The sequence below is a fragment of the Capsicum annuum genome, chromosome 10, assembly GCF_002878395.1.
Source record: "Capsicum annuum cultivar UCD-10X-F1 chromosome 10, UCD10Xv1.1, whole genome shotgun sequence".
NCBI classification, from domain to species: domain Eukaryota; kingdom Viridiplantae; phylum Streptophyta; class Magnoliopsida; order Solanales; family Solanaceae; genus Capsicum; species Capsicum annuum.
The window spans coordinates 128672531-128687592 of record NC_061120.1 but is presented as its reverse complement, the minus strand read 5'-3'; the positions used below and the strand labels follow the sequence as shown (position 1 = coordinate 128687592).

The 15062-nt window shown below is 37.6% G+C and overlaps 1 protein-coding gene and 1 non-coding gene across 3 annotated transcripts in view; one reads left to right on the top strand and one right to left on the bottom strand.

Annotated features, from left to right (window-relative positions):
- Positions 1-2226: 2226 nt before the first annotated feature.
- Positions 2227-15062, bottom strand: part of LOC107856479 (transmembrane protein 87B) — a 20323-nt gene continuing 7487 nt past the window's right edge. The window contains exons 2-5 of one of the 2 annotated variants that reach the window (XM_016701485.2): positions 9690-10626; positions 9484-9579; positions 3719-3855; positions 2227-2940 (exon numbers count right to left, since the gene is read on the bottom strand). In XM_016701485.2, coding sequence (XP_016556971.2) covers positions 2778-2940; positions 3719-3855; positions 9484-9579; positions 9690-10626 — 1333 coding nt within the window. In that variant the 3' untranslated portion in view covers positions 2227-2777. Of the gene's footprint in view, positions 2941-3718; positions 3856-8132; positions 8224-9483; positions 9580-9689; positions 10627-15062 lie in introns of those variants that run through there. The other variant, XR_007045860.1, reaches the window with a different exon arrangement.
- LOC124888187 lies at positions 12038-12227 on the top strand. The gene has a single exon (XR_007046320.1). It is a non-coding gene; the product is annotated as a U2 spliceosomal RNA (small nuclear RNA).

Below are 15062 nucleotides of genomic sequence, written 5' to 3'. Positions count from 1 at the left end.
TAATCTCTATATAGTCTTTCCCCTTTATTATTATTTTTTTCTATCTTTTATTTCTCTTTTTTTTCCTTTCTTTGTTCCTTTAATTTACTATTTTTTTCTTTCTTTTTCCTTTAATTACTTTTTTTCTTTTTCATTTTTTTTATTTTTTTCCACTTATTTTTTACTCGTTTCTTACACCTTTTTTCTTTCTTGTTTTTCATCAATTTTTTTTCTTTTTCAATTTTATTTATTTTTTCTTCGCGTTCTTTTTTTTTTTGTATTTCCATTTCCACCTTTTTCATTGTTGGTTCGTCATTTTTGTCATTTTTATTTTTTTATATTCTTTTTCTCATCTTTTTTTTGTCATTGTATTTTATATTTTATATTTTTTTTATTTTAAATTTATTTGTAACATACTATATATTTCAAATAAATTTATTATTTATATTTGTATTATTTAATTTATATCAGTAAAATATAATTTGTATCTATAAATATAAAATATAAGTGTGAAATATATAAAATATATATATGACGGTGCAAACTATAAAATACAAATATGAGCTTGAAGTCTAAAAAAAAAAATATAAATATACAATTGTATTAAGTAAGCTTGGTCCATCTTTATTCCATTTCATATATGGCTAAGGATCCACATAGCCTTCGATTTACGGGAAAGTCCAGCTTCAAATCCGACTTCTAACTTCCTCATCTTAGAGTTCTCATTAGAGCAGAAATAAGGCACAAAGCAAGGAGCTCAAGTCAAGAAAAGGTAGGAAGTACGTAGAAACCTTGATTTGTGTACTTCTTGCGACTGCTAAAGATATTTGGTTTGACGAATGTAATTGTAAGATCTTTCTGGATACTATCTCTGTATCTGTTCATTAGGTGGAGTCTACTTGAGTGTACTTACAAAAATTATAAATGTTGGGTGAATATAAACCAATATGCGCTTATGGTATTTTCGTTATCATAAAAAAAAAGAAAACCAAAAATAAAAAAAAACACTAAAGCAAAAAAAAAAAAAAAGAGATAGAAGAGAGAAAAATCGTAAAGAAAAAATTGAAGAAAAAAATACAAAAAAAATCAGAAAGAAAAAAATAATGAAAAGGGAGAAAAGGAAAAAGAAAAAAAATGATGAAGAATACAAATATTTTGAATGGTTATGATATCTCAGTCATCATTCATAATTTGTACTCTACTTAATTATGTTCTTCGAAAATAAAAAAAATATAAAATATAAAATAAAATCAAAAAAGAAAGAAGTAAAAAGAAAAAACTAGAACAAAAGGAGACTAAAAAGAAAAAAAGAAAGAGAAGCAAAGGATAGAAATAGAAGAGAGAAAAAAAAAAGAAAATGAAAAAGAAAAAACTAGAGGTTGTATTTAGAAGAGAGACAGAAAAAAAACTAAAAAGAAAAAACTTAAAAAAAAGGGTAAAAAAGTCAAATTGATATGATATATAAGTTTTTAGTTTTTGATTCTAGGAGATAAATGAGTTGGAACCATTTTTATTCAATCCATATTTAATCAAATCCATATTTACCCATATTTATATGGGCGGATTGCAATCCAAACCATTTTTGCTCGATCCATATTTAACCCGTCCAAATTCAATCCAATCCGCCCGTTTGCCACCCTTAGTTGTGGCTATAAATTCTGAGGCTTCACCTCAGTTTTTCACTCACCGAAAATCTGCAAATACTCTGAAAATTCTTCTGCATTCTCTGCTTTTGCGTCATTTTTCCCAAGATAAAATGTAAGTGTGATTCTACTATATCTATTGAGTTCATCAGAGTTCTATAATTTGGATTATCACCATTACAGAGATTTTTTCATTCTATCTAGAGAGGAAGTATAACTTAAATAATTGGCAATTGTAAGGGGGTTATAAATCCTTAAGGACGGGGTTGTTTGGTTGGGAAAAAATTATCTCGAAATAATTAATTCCAAGATTAATCATTTTGGAATTAGTTATCCCACCATGTATATGGGATAATTTATCCCATCATTATGATGTAAAGGGTGAGATAAATAATTCCGATACTAACTAATACCTCACACCAAACATGAAATAAAATAATTCATTTTATTCAAAAACTATTTATCTCTTATACACCTCACACCAAACGACCCCAAGTAACTTGTGGGCTCGTATATTTTTTGTTTCATCTAAATTTGTGTTCATGCATTTTTTTTTTCTGTTATAAACAGAATCTGGTTGATTAAAGTACTACATTGAACACGGTTTAGTAACAAATCCTTGGCCCGAAATACGGAGTATTACAAAAACGTTAAAATACATGGATATATGACAAATATACAGAAGGTTTGCATTATCAGCTTATTCCCCAATGTTGCAGGAACTAAAGAAAAGAAAAGCGAGTAAAGAACTACATTTAACTAATTCACACCCTTTTCACATAAATTGCACTGAACAAAACTGCCACTAAATATGAGATGGTCCCTGAAAGTAGACCTTGGGAAGCAATTTTCTAATTCTTTCAGGAATGGAACAACTACATCTGCAGTTCACATGCGAGATCGTAAATTGTTACTACTTACAACGCGAAGTACGATATCACTCATCTCCAGTTTCATTTTTCAAATGAACAGCTCACACAATTCAAACCATGTATGCTTGCTTCTTGTGTGGTTTGTCGAAAATTAGCCAGCACGCTTTACCGTATAACTTCAATGAATTAATTTTGTGAAGTTTAGCAGAGTCAATCATTCCCTTTACTGGATCTTCATCTTGATATTGATCTCTGTAAGCAAGCTTTCAAACAACTTCACCAATCATTCCCTTTTAGCCTCTTGCATATCATCTTCTACATCAGAACTGTCGCTCCCTTCCTTCCTCTCAATTTTGACAAGACCGATGCCACCTTGTGGGGTTTCATTGCATAAGGATTCAGTTTCTCCATCGTCATCTTCACCCCTTGCTTCAGAGTATGCATAACTGGAATGAAAAATTTGTGTCAGTTAAAAGCAATATAAGGAAAAGGCTGAAGGGTATAAAAATTCCACAAAATTAAAGCCTAAAAACACTTGAGGACTTCTCACATGTAGTTGAAATGTCTGGCTGTACTTTGAGAAAGAAATTGTGCCTTCTAACAAGAAGCAATATTGGCTCTGCTGCATTCTTACCCCTTGTTACAGTTAAAACTTAAAAGATTGGCAACTTTTTGTGAAACGGCTAGTTCAAAAGAATGGTAGCATTAGGAGCCAATCCTTTCTTCATTAAAGCAAGTTTCTGACAGTTCCAAAACTTGGATTCATTAGGATATGGGTTTATCCTTTTCTTAATGGTACTTTGAAAAAGTTGAATTATCACTCAAGTGACTAGATAGATGTTGAAAGGGTGAAGTTTAATCCTTCACACGAAACTGAGACTAAACATGATGTGATGGTTAAATGTATTGAACAAAAGACCTGTTACTACAGATGGGACATGGAGGGTGAAAGAAATATGGAAGGGAAAATTAAGTATAATGTATCAATGCAACTGAGCATCTAAGGAAACTCCCGTGTCGTGCTTAGTCTTTGGAAGAACCAAATACAATATCATGTCAGGCTAAACCATGGGTGCATTATTCTCTTTTTCAAAATAATTTAAATGTTGCATTATCTTTCAGGCAATTAATGTTTGACCATTTTTCTCTTCCTGCATCAAATGCTTTACTAGATCACCCATGATTAAAGAACAAGGCTACTTATGACTATTCCAAAATATATACCGCTGTGAACTCTGAGATGGTGCCCATAGGTAGCAGATGACACAGAGCAATCCAAAGGCAAGAATATCCCAGAAAGCAGTGATGATCCAACCTCCCTGCCACCTCTCATTGAAGGGATCTGTTGCTTTGAAGTAAACCTGCAGGATAGGCACTAGACGAAGTAAGCTTTGTGGGTTGCAGGAATCCCTACTACATTCATCCAGGATTAAAGAGAAGACCATTAACAGTCAGCATACTTGGATATGATGTTGGGGAAAACCGAAACATAAAAAACAACCGAATTTAAGCTGGAAACATAGATCGGGACTTTTTATCTCCTTCATACATTAAACCCCACCCGGCAAAGCCCCTCCACTTATCCAGTTGTCAAACAGTGGTTTTCCACTTGCCCTTGTGGAGAATCAAACCCCCAATCTCATGATTGTAAGTGGAGGGTTGTTACAACTAGGCTATCCCTCTCTTGTCAGCAGGACACAGAAGGATCCTTTGAGGAGAAGATCTGACAGAATGTCACTTCCACCCTGAAGAAGAATAGCAACCACAAGGGGCATACACTACTTGGTAGTTCTATAGCTTACTAGGTGATGGTCTTTAATGGGAAAATTGTGATGAAAAATAATCAGGGACTTCCAATAAACTGGCTGACAGAAGAAATACTACAAAATGGGTTTCTTTTTTCCTCAATATAAAATATATTGGAATACGGAAAGTTAGGGTATAAAATAGTCATGATGAAAGAAAGCTAATTTTTTTTGAATTACTTGGAACAGTATTCCGTTTCACAAATCTAGAAATTAGCCCAAAACTTACACACATGACAACGGTTGAAATAGCATTTCCAATTCCCTTTAAAATCGAAATTATGGAGGACCACCCTTTAAAATAAATTAATATGTCAAAGTTGCATAGCTCATAGTAAAGAGGTAAAATGGTAGATAGTGAAGATGAGAATATAATGAAATGTATGGTTACTTCTAATTCATTTCTTTCTCGTGCTTCAAAAAGACAGAAGGTTTATTAATTCAGCTGACATATATCAGTTGTATTGACTACTACTGATTGTATGACGTCTCCTGGGATGGTTGACGAATTCTTCTGAGTCAAAGACACCCTCGAAACGCCAAACGAACTGGCCCTACCAAGCATTTTCCAGGAAAAAACTCTGCCAACTAAGCCTAAATTATAACAAGATTTAATTAAATTAATGGGACTGTATACTTCCGTAGAAGAGACGGTACCCTTCTTCCATCGTGCTGCACTAAATAAGTTGGCCAGGATTCGCCTCAAAATTAGGTTATAAATGCAACATTCAGTATAAGAAATTATGACTTTGAGTATCTTCTAGAGATAGGTCAAAAATTGCTAGCTTATCTGAAACAGATATCCGTCTCCTAGGTGGCATTGTGCTGAAAGAATAAGATATTTATCAAAGAGGGATTCCTGTGTAATGCAGTTTTCAGAAACTACACAGACAATAACCACACTGTTCAAATATTTCACGCGTAGATTGCTTTTTATATTTCTAGATTGATTATCAGTAAGTCACTAACTCGTTGTAATGTAACATTTGTTAAATTAGTGTCAAATATAGCTTGCTTAGTCCCTGGATCACTAAACTTTCACAACCACCTATGGTCCAAGTGTTTGTGCATAAGTATCTTTACAGGTTGGAGATGGATAGAAAATTAGATTTTGGCAAGACACTTGCCTTGAGAACATTCACCTGAAAGATTCCTTCCCTGCTCCCTACAATTGCACTTCCCAGACTCCGATCTCGGAACTTAAGCAGGCTCAAGATTAGTTTATCCCTTTCAGAAGAACCTTAATGATTGGGAAACCAAAGAGGTAGGAGTTACATAGTAAAGGAGTGTTTTGTATTAACAGTTGCTAATCATATCTCACATGCTCTCTTGCTCCCACTCATTGGCCTTGGAAACGATTTGGAAAAGAAAGGTTCCTTACAAGGTAAAAGGCTTCACATGAATTGTGACAAATGGTAGATGTCTCACACTTAACAGATACAAAAGAGATGAATACAATAACGCTACAGATGTATCCCCTGAGAGGGAGATGCAGAAGATGTCAATAATCTTCTCCATTACAAGGTTTTAAGAAAGTTATGGCACTTGTTTTTAATCTTTTGGATGTGTATGCCGGAAACTACTTTGGAGCTTCTACGTGCATTGCACTAGGTCATCACCAAGTCAGATCTTACAGCATGGAACACCATCCCAGCAGTGATTTTTTGGGTCGTCTGGGAAGAACGGAATGAAAGAGATTTTAGCTCAAATTCAATTTTATATCTTTGCCAGTTTTGGTGTAACATGGCAGTGGCATCTGTGTTAGAGCCTGAAGCTGGCCAACGTCAATAAACTTCACCTTATAAGAAAATGTAACATTTGTTCAATTTCATCAGTGTTCTTGAAAAGAAGGCTTTTTTCTCGCAGAACTATATACATTGTTAACTTTCATGAACAGGAACAATCACTTGCAAGGACGAGAGAACTTTTACACCTTTGTGCTCAATTTTGGACAAGGAATGGAAGTAGAGGGGAAACAGACGACAGTGAAGTACTGCGTTTATAACTGACGGAAATAACCTGAGAAGAAAAGAGCGAGTCCTATGAAGTACATATTGCAGGAAAAAAAAAGAGTTATAACAGATATGTCAATATTCTTAATTTGAAAAAATAAATAATTTGATTTTGTCCAAAAAGTCATAGCAGCGAAGCTACACTCTTATCAATTAGGAGTAAGAACATTCTACCATTTTTTCAAGCAAATAACCTTGCACCTCATTTATTATTAATATGCAATGATTCGGTGAAAAAATGGATGTTGAATGCAGTGAAGGGTAATGACGGACAAAATAGTTGATGATCTGGGACGAGAAGTGGTGTAATTAGTTTCCTGGGGTAGTATGCCCACTTTAATCTTGTCAACCTTTAGAACCTGTATATATATACACACACACAATAGCGTTTATGCAAGAAAAAGAGAGGTTATGAGCAAATAGATAGAAAAACAAGAAAAGGAGGCAAAAGTGCATAGGATGCATGAATTAGGGTTTTTTAATAAGGAGATTGCATAAATTAGGGCTGCAGATTGAAAAACTCTTTGAGAATTATTCTGAGAGATGCAAGAGCCAAGACTCAGGTTAGGACTATGAAAGGGCACTTGGAGCACTTTCCCGTCTTGATGGGGCTACACCAAGGAACGGATCTTAGCCCGTTTTTATTTGCCTCGGTGATGGATGTTTTGGCATGCCAAATTTAAGGTAAGGCGCCTTACTGTTTGCTTGCTTTTTGCGGATGATGTAGACTTGATTGATGAGACCCGTGGTGGGGTTAATGCTAAGTTGGAGGTTTGAAGGCAAACCTTGAGTCTAAAGGATTCAGGTTGAGTAGGTTCAAGACAGAATATTTGAAGTGCAGGTTTAGTGAGGTGTCGCATGAGTTCGATGTGGTTGTAAAGCTTGATCCTCATTCCATCCAAAAGAGTGATAGTTTCAAGTAACTGGGGTCTATGATTCAGGGGAATGGAGAAATTGACGAGGATGTAACTCATCAGATTGGGGTAGGGTGGATGAAATGGAGGCTCACTTCCGAAATTTTGTGTGACAAAAAAGTACCACTTAAACTCAAAGGCAAGTTCTACAGAATGGTGGTTAGACCGGCTTTGTTGTACGATGCGGAGTGTTGGCCTGTCAAGAAGTGTCACATCCAAAAGATAAGGTGGCAGAGATGAGAATGGTACGGTGGATGTGTGGGTGTACTAGGAAAGATAGAATTAGAAATGAGGTTATTCGGGATAAGGTAGGAGTGGCTTCGGTGGAAGCCAAGATGAGGGAAACGAGGTTGAGATGGTTCAAACATGTGATGAGGAGGGGCACGGATGCCCTAGTGTGGAGGTGTGAGAGATTCGCTGCCAGCTTACCGAGGACATGACCCTAGATAGGAAGGTGTGGAGGAGACGGATTCGGGTAGAAGGACAGTAGGAGCAAGTGCGTCAGTGCTAGTAGGTAGGAGTACTTTGTTATCCGTGTTATTGCCTGTAGTATTAGCACCATTTCAGAATGTTGTATCGTTTATTTTATTACTTGGTAAATCTTGTCTATGGTATTATTGGGTGTGGTAATTTCTATTATATCTTGTCCTTTTACTACTCCTTCTGTAGACTGTCTTATCTTGAGTCGGGGGTCTATCGGAAACAACTTTCTATATCTCATCTCTGAGGTAGTGGTATGGACTGTGTACACTTACCCTCCCCAGACCCCACTTGGCGGGAATATACTGGGTATGATGTTGTTGTTGTTGTATTCTGCAAGAGCTTTATTACTCAGCATATTGTCAGGAACTTTTCAAGATACTATTTTTTTTTTGTACAAGTAGTTTATTTGCAGATGAAGAATTACCATTGTCAAGCACCATGAAATCCACAAGATCTTTTGTCCGAGTCTAGCAATAGACCATTAATTCCGTGAAGCTCTAGATACCAATTTTGTACTACAAAAGAACAAAAAGGAGGAATTGGAAAAAGAAATGGAAGTCCCCTTTATTTTCCGTAACCAATTTTCTGTGCATTTCTGTACTAGCATCAAACCTATTCCTGGATAGCTAAGACCCTTTTAAACCAACCACAAAATTAGAGCTCCTAAGAGCGCATGAGTAACTACGTGAGACCAAATTTAAAATAAACTACAGCAAGAACCCAGAAACTTAGTGTGTTATAGATAATCTTGAATGCAGAGTTAGTGCCTCTATCACCCAATATCTTCCTTTACATATCCAAAACAAATAAGCAGATAAATAAAATCCTAAAGTGCATTTATAGGAAGGCGATGACCCAGAAAAAGAAAAGTAGATGACAAGAAAGTGAGGAACATTTATTGTACAAATAAAGAAGAGTACCATGTATAATAGTAATTGAAACATAAAATAACAAGCAGCATAACAATTTTACTTGATTTTTCTGACACGGGAATTTTTCTGGAGCCACTTAACTGCCAGACCTAGTTCCGTTGGCACATGGCTCGAACCTGTGACTTAGGTCACAAGTCCCTTAACCTTTGCCAATTGAACCAAGTCTTTGGGGGTACTCAAGCAGAATGACATTTAGTGAACCTTTTAAACAAGGAAAATACAATAGACTTGATTCCTATATGTACTAAATAAATTCCTAATCCATGAAGCAGTGGACCGTGCTTCAATTCAAGTTTGTTTTTCATGGGGTATGTACATGCACATATCAAGCCACTTTTAAAGCATTAGGAAATTAGTTTACCAAATTGCATCTTTTTTTCTTCGAAAAGGAAAAACTAGTTTGGTAATATTTTCCTAATGCTTGTCCTGAGCCGGGGGTCTATCAAAAACAGCCTCTCTACTTTGTCCGAGGTAGTGGCATGGACTGCGTACTCTTTACCCTCCCCAGACCCCACCTTGTGGGAATATACTGGGTATGTTGTCGTTGTTGCTTTAAAAGTGGATGGGCATGAAGTTGCTCGGACTCTTCAAAAATGTCTACGGGTGCATGTCGGATCCTCCAAAAATAGTGTATTTTTGAAGGATCCGACACGGGTGCGACAACATTTTTGGAGAGTCTGGGCAACTTAGGCCGCATGTGCATAGGTTACCAAATTGTGACAAGCTACTCTTCAAAAAGAACACACAATTTGTGGGACAAGCCTCTAAGTAGTTATATCGTGGTGATCAAATTAAAAAGACCCTCTTGATTTAAATTATAAAGTTCATGCATCAAAAACAAACCTCATATCCTATCCATGCAGCTGAAGCAATGACGGTGATTCCTAATGCATTTGAAAACTGTCTGTAAATATCTAACTTCACAGAACTCCTTTTAACCTGTAGCAAACAAATCTTGTGAGAATCAGACATTTTATGAGATAAAGAGGAGATGAGACATTTGCAAGATGTAGTTGTACACAATTTCAATACAAAAAGCAAGATGATACCTGCAGCTGCTCCAGTGTCTTTGAAAGAGAAGTGAAAATCCATAAGATCAAGAATGCATCTAATAATGCATCAGGAAGGACCAACAGGACTCTTGCTCGCCCAGCAATGTCATTTATTATACCAACGTATTCGGTAACGTTTAGCAGTATTGATGCCACAAAATAAGTTATTCCAAGAAGGAGAACCTTTGTGGTGAGACCACCAAGGGTAGGACGAGCAACACCATAACCCATTGAGATGGAAAGAATGAGAAGGCGTGAAACAGTTCTCCGTGTGGCTCCAATTGTGACGACCCAAGTTGTGAGTCCCACTGGCCTTGCACCAGTAATATTGAAATAAGCATAATCAAAATACCAGAATATCATCTCCAATAACCCAAGAGTAATAACTCCAGTGATGCAGTACTGGAGCGGCAGAACATCCTGCCGGTGTCTAACATACTGAAGACACCAGATTGCAGAAAGAAGTATATATGCTACGGTCATTATTGAATAAAACTTCATTAGGGGTGACATTCGACCAGGCAAATATCCATCAGGATTTTTCCACACTGTCCTCCCAGATACCTTCATTCCCTTAAGCTTAGGATCACATGAGATGAAGAAGAGGTTATACATCCCCGTCTTTTTTATGTAAACCTCCTTCTTTTTCAGTTGGGTGGATAACTGCCTTCCTCTAAAGTGTACATTCAACACCATTGGCCAATTAGCATCTGTTGGTGAAGGTGCTCTAATGACTTCCCCTTGTTTGCAACCTTCAAGTTTAGCAAGATCAGAGGTGCAACAAATGGCCCTTTGCCCACCATATGGCGAACCACCAATATTGTCACGATCCGCAGCCTCAAATATTATGATTTGAACCAACCCACTATTATATGCCATAGTTGGATGCTGGTCTGCAGCTGCTTTACTCCTCCAAAATGTGATATTCTCAAACCTATATATGTTCGAATCAGCAGATACTAATGCAATAGGTTACAAACGATATCACTAGACCACAAAAGAAAAAAAAACAGTAATAACAGTGGCTTGTTTTATTTTCTTCTTACAAGCTAACTACGGAAAGATGGTCCAATTCAATATGTTCAGTTTGCTCTAGAGGTATATTTTGGAAGAATCATTGTACTGGCATATTGAATCATATATGCCATTGTCAGCATCATTTACCAACTTAAACCATTTTCCCAAGTTGAGCTAGTGCATTTTAGCCTTACCTTGTTTGCATTTCCTGTATTGTGGTTGTTTTGTAGATTAGTTGGTTTAGTTAGAACATCCCTGTTTAGCTTACCATTTTTTAGTGGCTTTGGTGGATGATGGTAGACTAGGGTCATTGCATCGGTCAGGGTCAGGATCAGGGTCAAGGGCAAGTTCAGCTTCGGATTCAGGAGCAAGGTCATGGTTAGGGGCGGGGAGGGGCAGGGCGGGGCGGGGAGGGGGGAGGGGGATTAGCAGGTTAAGGGAGCTTCTCGATTGAGAGTAGGGTCTTGGAACATAGGGAATTTACAAGAATAGTTCGTACAACTAGTGAAGATTCTAAGAAAGAGGAGGATTAATGTAACTTGTGTCCAGGAGACCAAATGGATAGGTGCTAATGCATGGAATATGGATGGATATAATTGTGGTGCTCAGGAGGCGTGAGGAATAGGAATGAGATAGGAATCTTAGTATATGAAGAGCTTAGAGAGCAGGTGGTAAAGGTTAGAAGGGTTAATGACAGGATGATGTCGATTAAGTTGGTCACTAGAGGGTCTACTTTGAACATTATTAGTGCATACGCACCGCAAGCGGGCTTGGACAAAGAAGAGAAGAAGACCTTTTGAGAGGCTTTGGATGAGCTGGTGAGAGGCGTGGCGATCACCGAGAAGTTTTTCGTAGGAGATGATTTCAATGGGCACATAGGGTCGTCACCGAGAGTTTATGCACACCGATTATGACGATGTGCATGGAGACTTTGGTTTTGGGGAAAGGAACGAAAAAGGAGCTTCATTTTTGGATTTTGCTAGACTTTGGGTTGATGGCAGCGAATTCGAGCTTCCCAAAAAGAAGGAACACTAGTTACCTTCCGTAGTTCGGTGGCCAAGACTCAAATAGACTTTTTGCTCCTTAGGAAGGAGGGATAAAGGTAATTGTAAAGATTGTAAGGTTATTCCAGATGAGAATCTTTTGACCCAACATAGGCTTATGGTGATGGATTTGGAGATCAAGGAGAAGAGGAAGAAGAGGGTTGTGGATGATCGACCTAGGATCAATAGGGTAGCTTGACTATGGCTAATGCCCTGGAGATGGAGATGGAGAGAAGATGAAGGTTATGGGGGAGTAGTGGAGATACGAACAGTATGTGAGATAAGACCGCCAGTTGCATTAGAAAAACGGCTAGAGTATCTGTTCTTATCAGTTTAATAACGGTTATGTGGACCATTGGTTCACACGATATTAACTCTATTTTTTGAGGGGGATGGCTCATCAAGGTAGCTTGCTGCCTGGGCCTTCAAGCGTCGCCTAAGCGTTGCATTACTGTTTTGGCCTGGTGCACCCCACCTTTATAGGTTGTTTTTAAATGTTCAAAAAAAAAAAAATCTAGAGAGGTGTTGGGTTTCTTGAGAAGTCGATTTGGCGAGCATAGAGGGGACTGGTGGTGGAATACAGAAGTGCAAGGGAAGGTGGAGGCAAAGAAGGGGTCTTACGGAAAGCTGGTGGAAAGTAAAACCGAGGAGCAGAAGCCGACGAATAGAGAGGAGTATAAAATGGAAAGGAAGGATGCTAAGTTTGCAAATACGGCGGATAAAACAATAGCATTCGAAAGATTATATGTAGAATTAGAGGACAACGGCAGGGAGGCTAGCCAAGGCTAGAGAGCAGAGGGCCCGTGACCTTGACCAAGTAAAATGCATCAAGATTGTAGACGGCAGAGTATTGGTGGATGAGGTACTCATTAGGAGGAGATGGAAGTCCTACTTCCATAAACACCTAAAAGAAGTAAGGGACAAAGATATTTTGATGGGGACTTAGCACTCAGAGAAGCATCGCAATTATGGTATACAAAGGTTGAAGAGGTTAAAGGTGTTATTCGTAGGATACGTAGAGATAGAGCGACTAGTCCAGATAAGATTTCGGTGGATTTTTGGAAGAACGCAGGCAGAGCAAGTATGGAGTGGCTGACCGAGTTGTTTAATGTCATCTTTAGGACCATGAAGATGTCGGAATCTTGGAGGTAGAGCAAAATGATTCTATTGTATAAGAATAAAGATGACATTCAACATTGCAACAACTATAAGGGTATCAAGTTGTTAAGTCACATTATGAAGCTTTATACAAGGGTAGTGGAGATGAGATTGAGGAGGAGCATGACCATTTTAGAGAATCAGTTTGGATTCATGCCAAGTCGTTCGACTAAAACAGTCATCCATCTCGTAAGGAGTCAAGTGGAGCAATATAGGTAGAGGAAGAAGGACTTACACATGGTGTTCATCGATTTAAAGAAGGCTTACGATAGAGTCCCCAAAGAGGTTCTCTAAAGGTTCTTGGAGGCTAGAGGTGTTCTTGTGGCACACACTAGGTTAATAAAGGAGATGTATGATGGAGCTAAGACTCGTGTAAGAAATGTAGAAGGAGACTCGGGACACTTTCCCGTACTGATGGGTTTGCATCATGAATCAACTCTTAACATGTTTTTGTTTCCCTTGGTAATGGATGTATTGGCATGGAAAATTCAAGGCGAAGTGTCATGGTGTATGTTATTTGCGGATAATGTAGTTCTGATCGACGAGACCCGCAAGGAGTTAATGCTAAGTTGGAGATTTGGAGACGGACCTTAGAATCTAAAAGATTTAGGTTGAGCAGGACCAAGACAGAATATTTAGAATGCAAGTACAGTAAGAGGACGCATGAGGCTAACATGGTCGTGAATCTTAGTATGCAAGCCATTTAGAAGAGAAATAGTTTCAAGTATCCTGGTTCTATGATCCAAGTCACTGTATTAGTGTCATGTGGTTGAAATGAAGGCTCGTTTTCGAAGTTTTATATGATAAGATATTTCCTAAACTTAAAGGCAATTTCTATGGAGTAGCGGTTAGACCAGCTATGTTGTATGGGGTAGAATGTTGACTAGTCAAGAACTCTCACATTCAAAAGATGAAGGTAGCGGAGATGAGGATGTTGCGATGGATGTGTGGGTTAAAACTAGGAGAGATAGGATTAAAGATGAGGTTATTTGAGACTAAGACAAGGTGAGAGTGGCTTCAATAGAAGACAAGATGTAGGAAGCGAGGTTGTGATGTTCGGTCATGTGATAAAGAGGTGCCCGAATGCCTCAGTGTGGAAGTGTGAGGTTGGCTATGGATGGATTCAGGTGAGGTCAAGGTAGAGCAAAGAAATATTGGAGAGAGAGGATTAGACATGACATGAACCAGTTACAGTTTACCAAGAATATGACCCACGATAAAAAGGTGTAGAGGATACAAATTAAGATAAAGTGTGTTCCTGCTAATGATTTTTTGTTGTCCATGTTTCGGGTAACATGAAGAAGTAGTCTGACTTGCAGAACGTTTCATAACCTATGATGGCAAACACAGTTTCGGGTTGTGGGTCCTTATTAATCCAATACCTATCTCGATGCTCAATAGTCCTCCCAAAACATATATATATATATATATATATGAAGGAGCTGTCTGACTTGCATAACGTTCCAAAACCTATGATGGCAAACACAGTTTCGGGTTGTGGCTCCTTATTAACTTGTAAAAATAGTTTAAAATCATGACAGAGCCATTGGCTCAAATTTAGATCATGAAACATAATGTTTGTGAGGCCTTACGCTCTAAATCATAAAACGTCATGAAAATACCGAATCATGTACTAGCTCGGGAGTTTTTAAAGAATAACACTTTTATCCAAAATCGAATGTCAAGCCTATACGGAGGTCGTAAACTTTCATAAACACAATCTTTCAAACACTTCCAATTAAATTCTCATGAAGACTTCAAAATTGCAAAATGGGTTCAATAAGTTTTAAACAAGACCCGTAGATATGAAGTAAGAATCAAGTTTCAGAGAGTAACTTCAATTCCATGGAGTTTTGTTGCATCTAAATAGAGGATTCAAGAAAATTGTGTTAAAACGTATGACTTGAAACAATAGAAATAGGCCACTGTGAGAAAGGACAAATTCATACGTTAGGGTTTTCAAAACCAAGTCGTAATTGAAATTCAAAAACTTTAATATCGTCATCAAAATGAGAGTTTTAATTCATTAAGGGTTATGGATCACTTATGTTCGTAAAATTTCATATGTTAATTTACAACAACAACAACAAACCCAGTGTATTCCCACCTAGTGGGGTCTGGGGGGTAAGATGTACGCAGTCCATACCTCTAC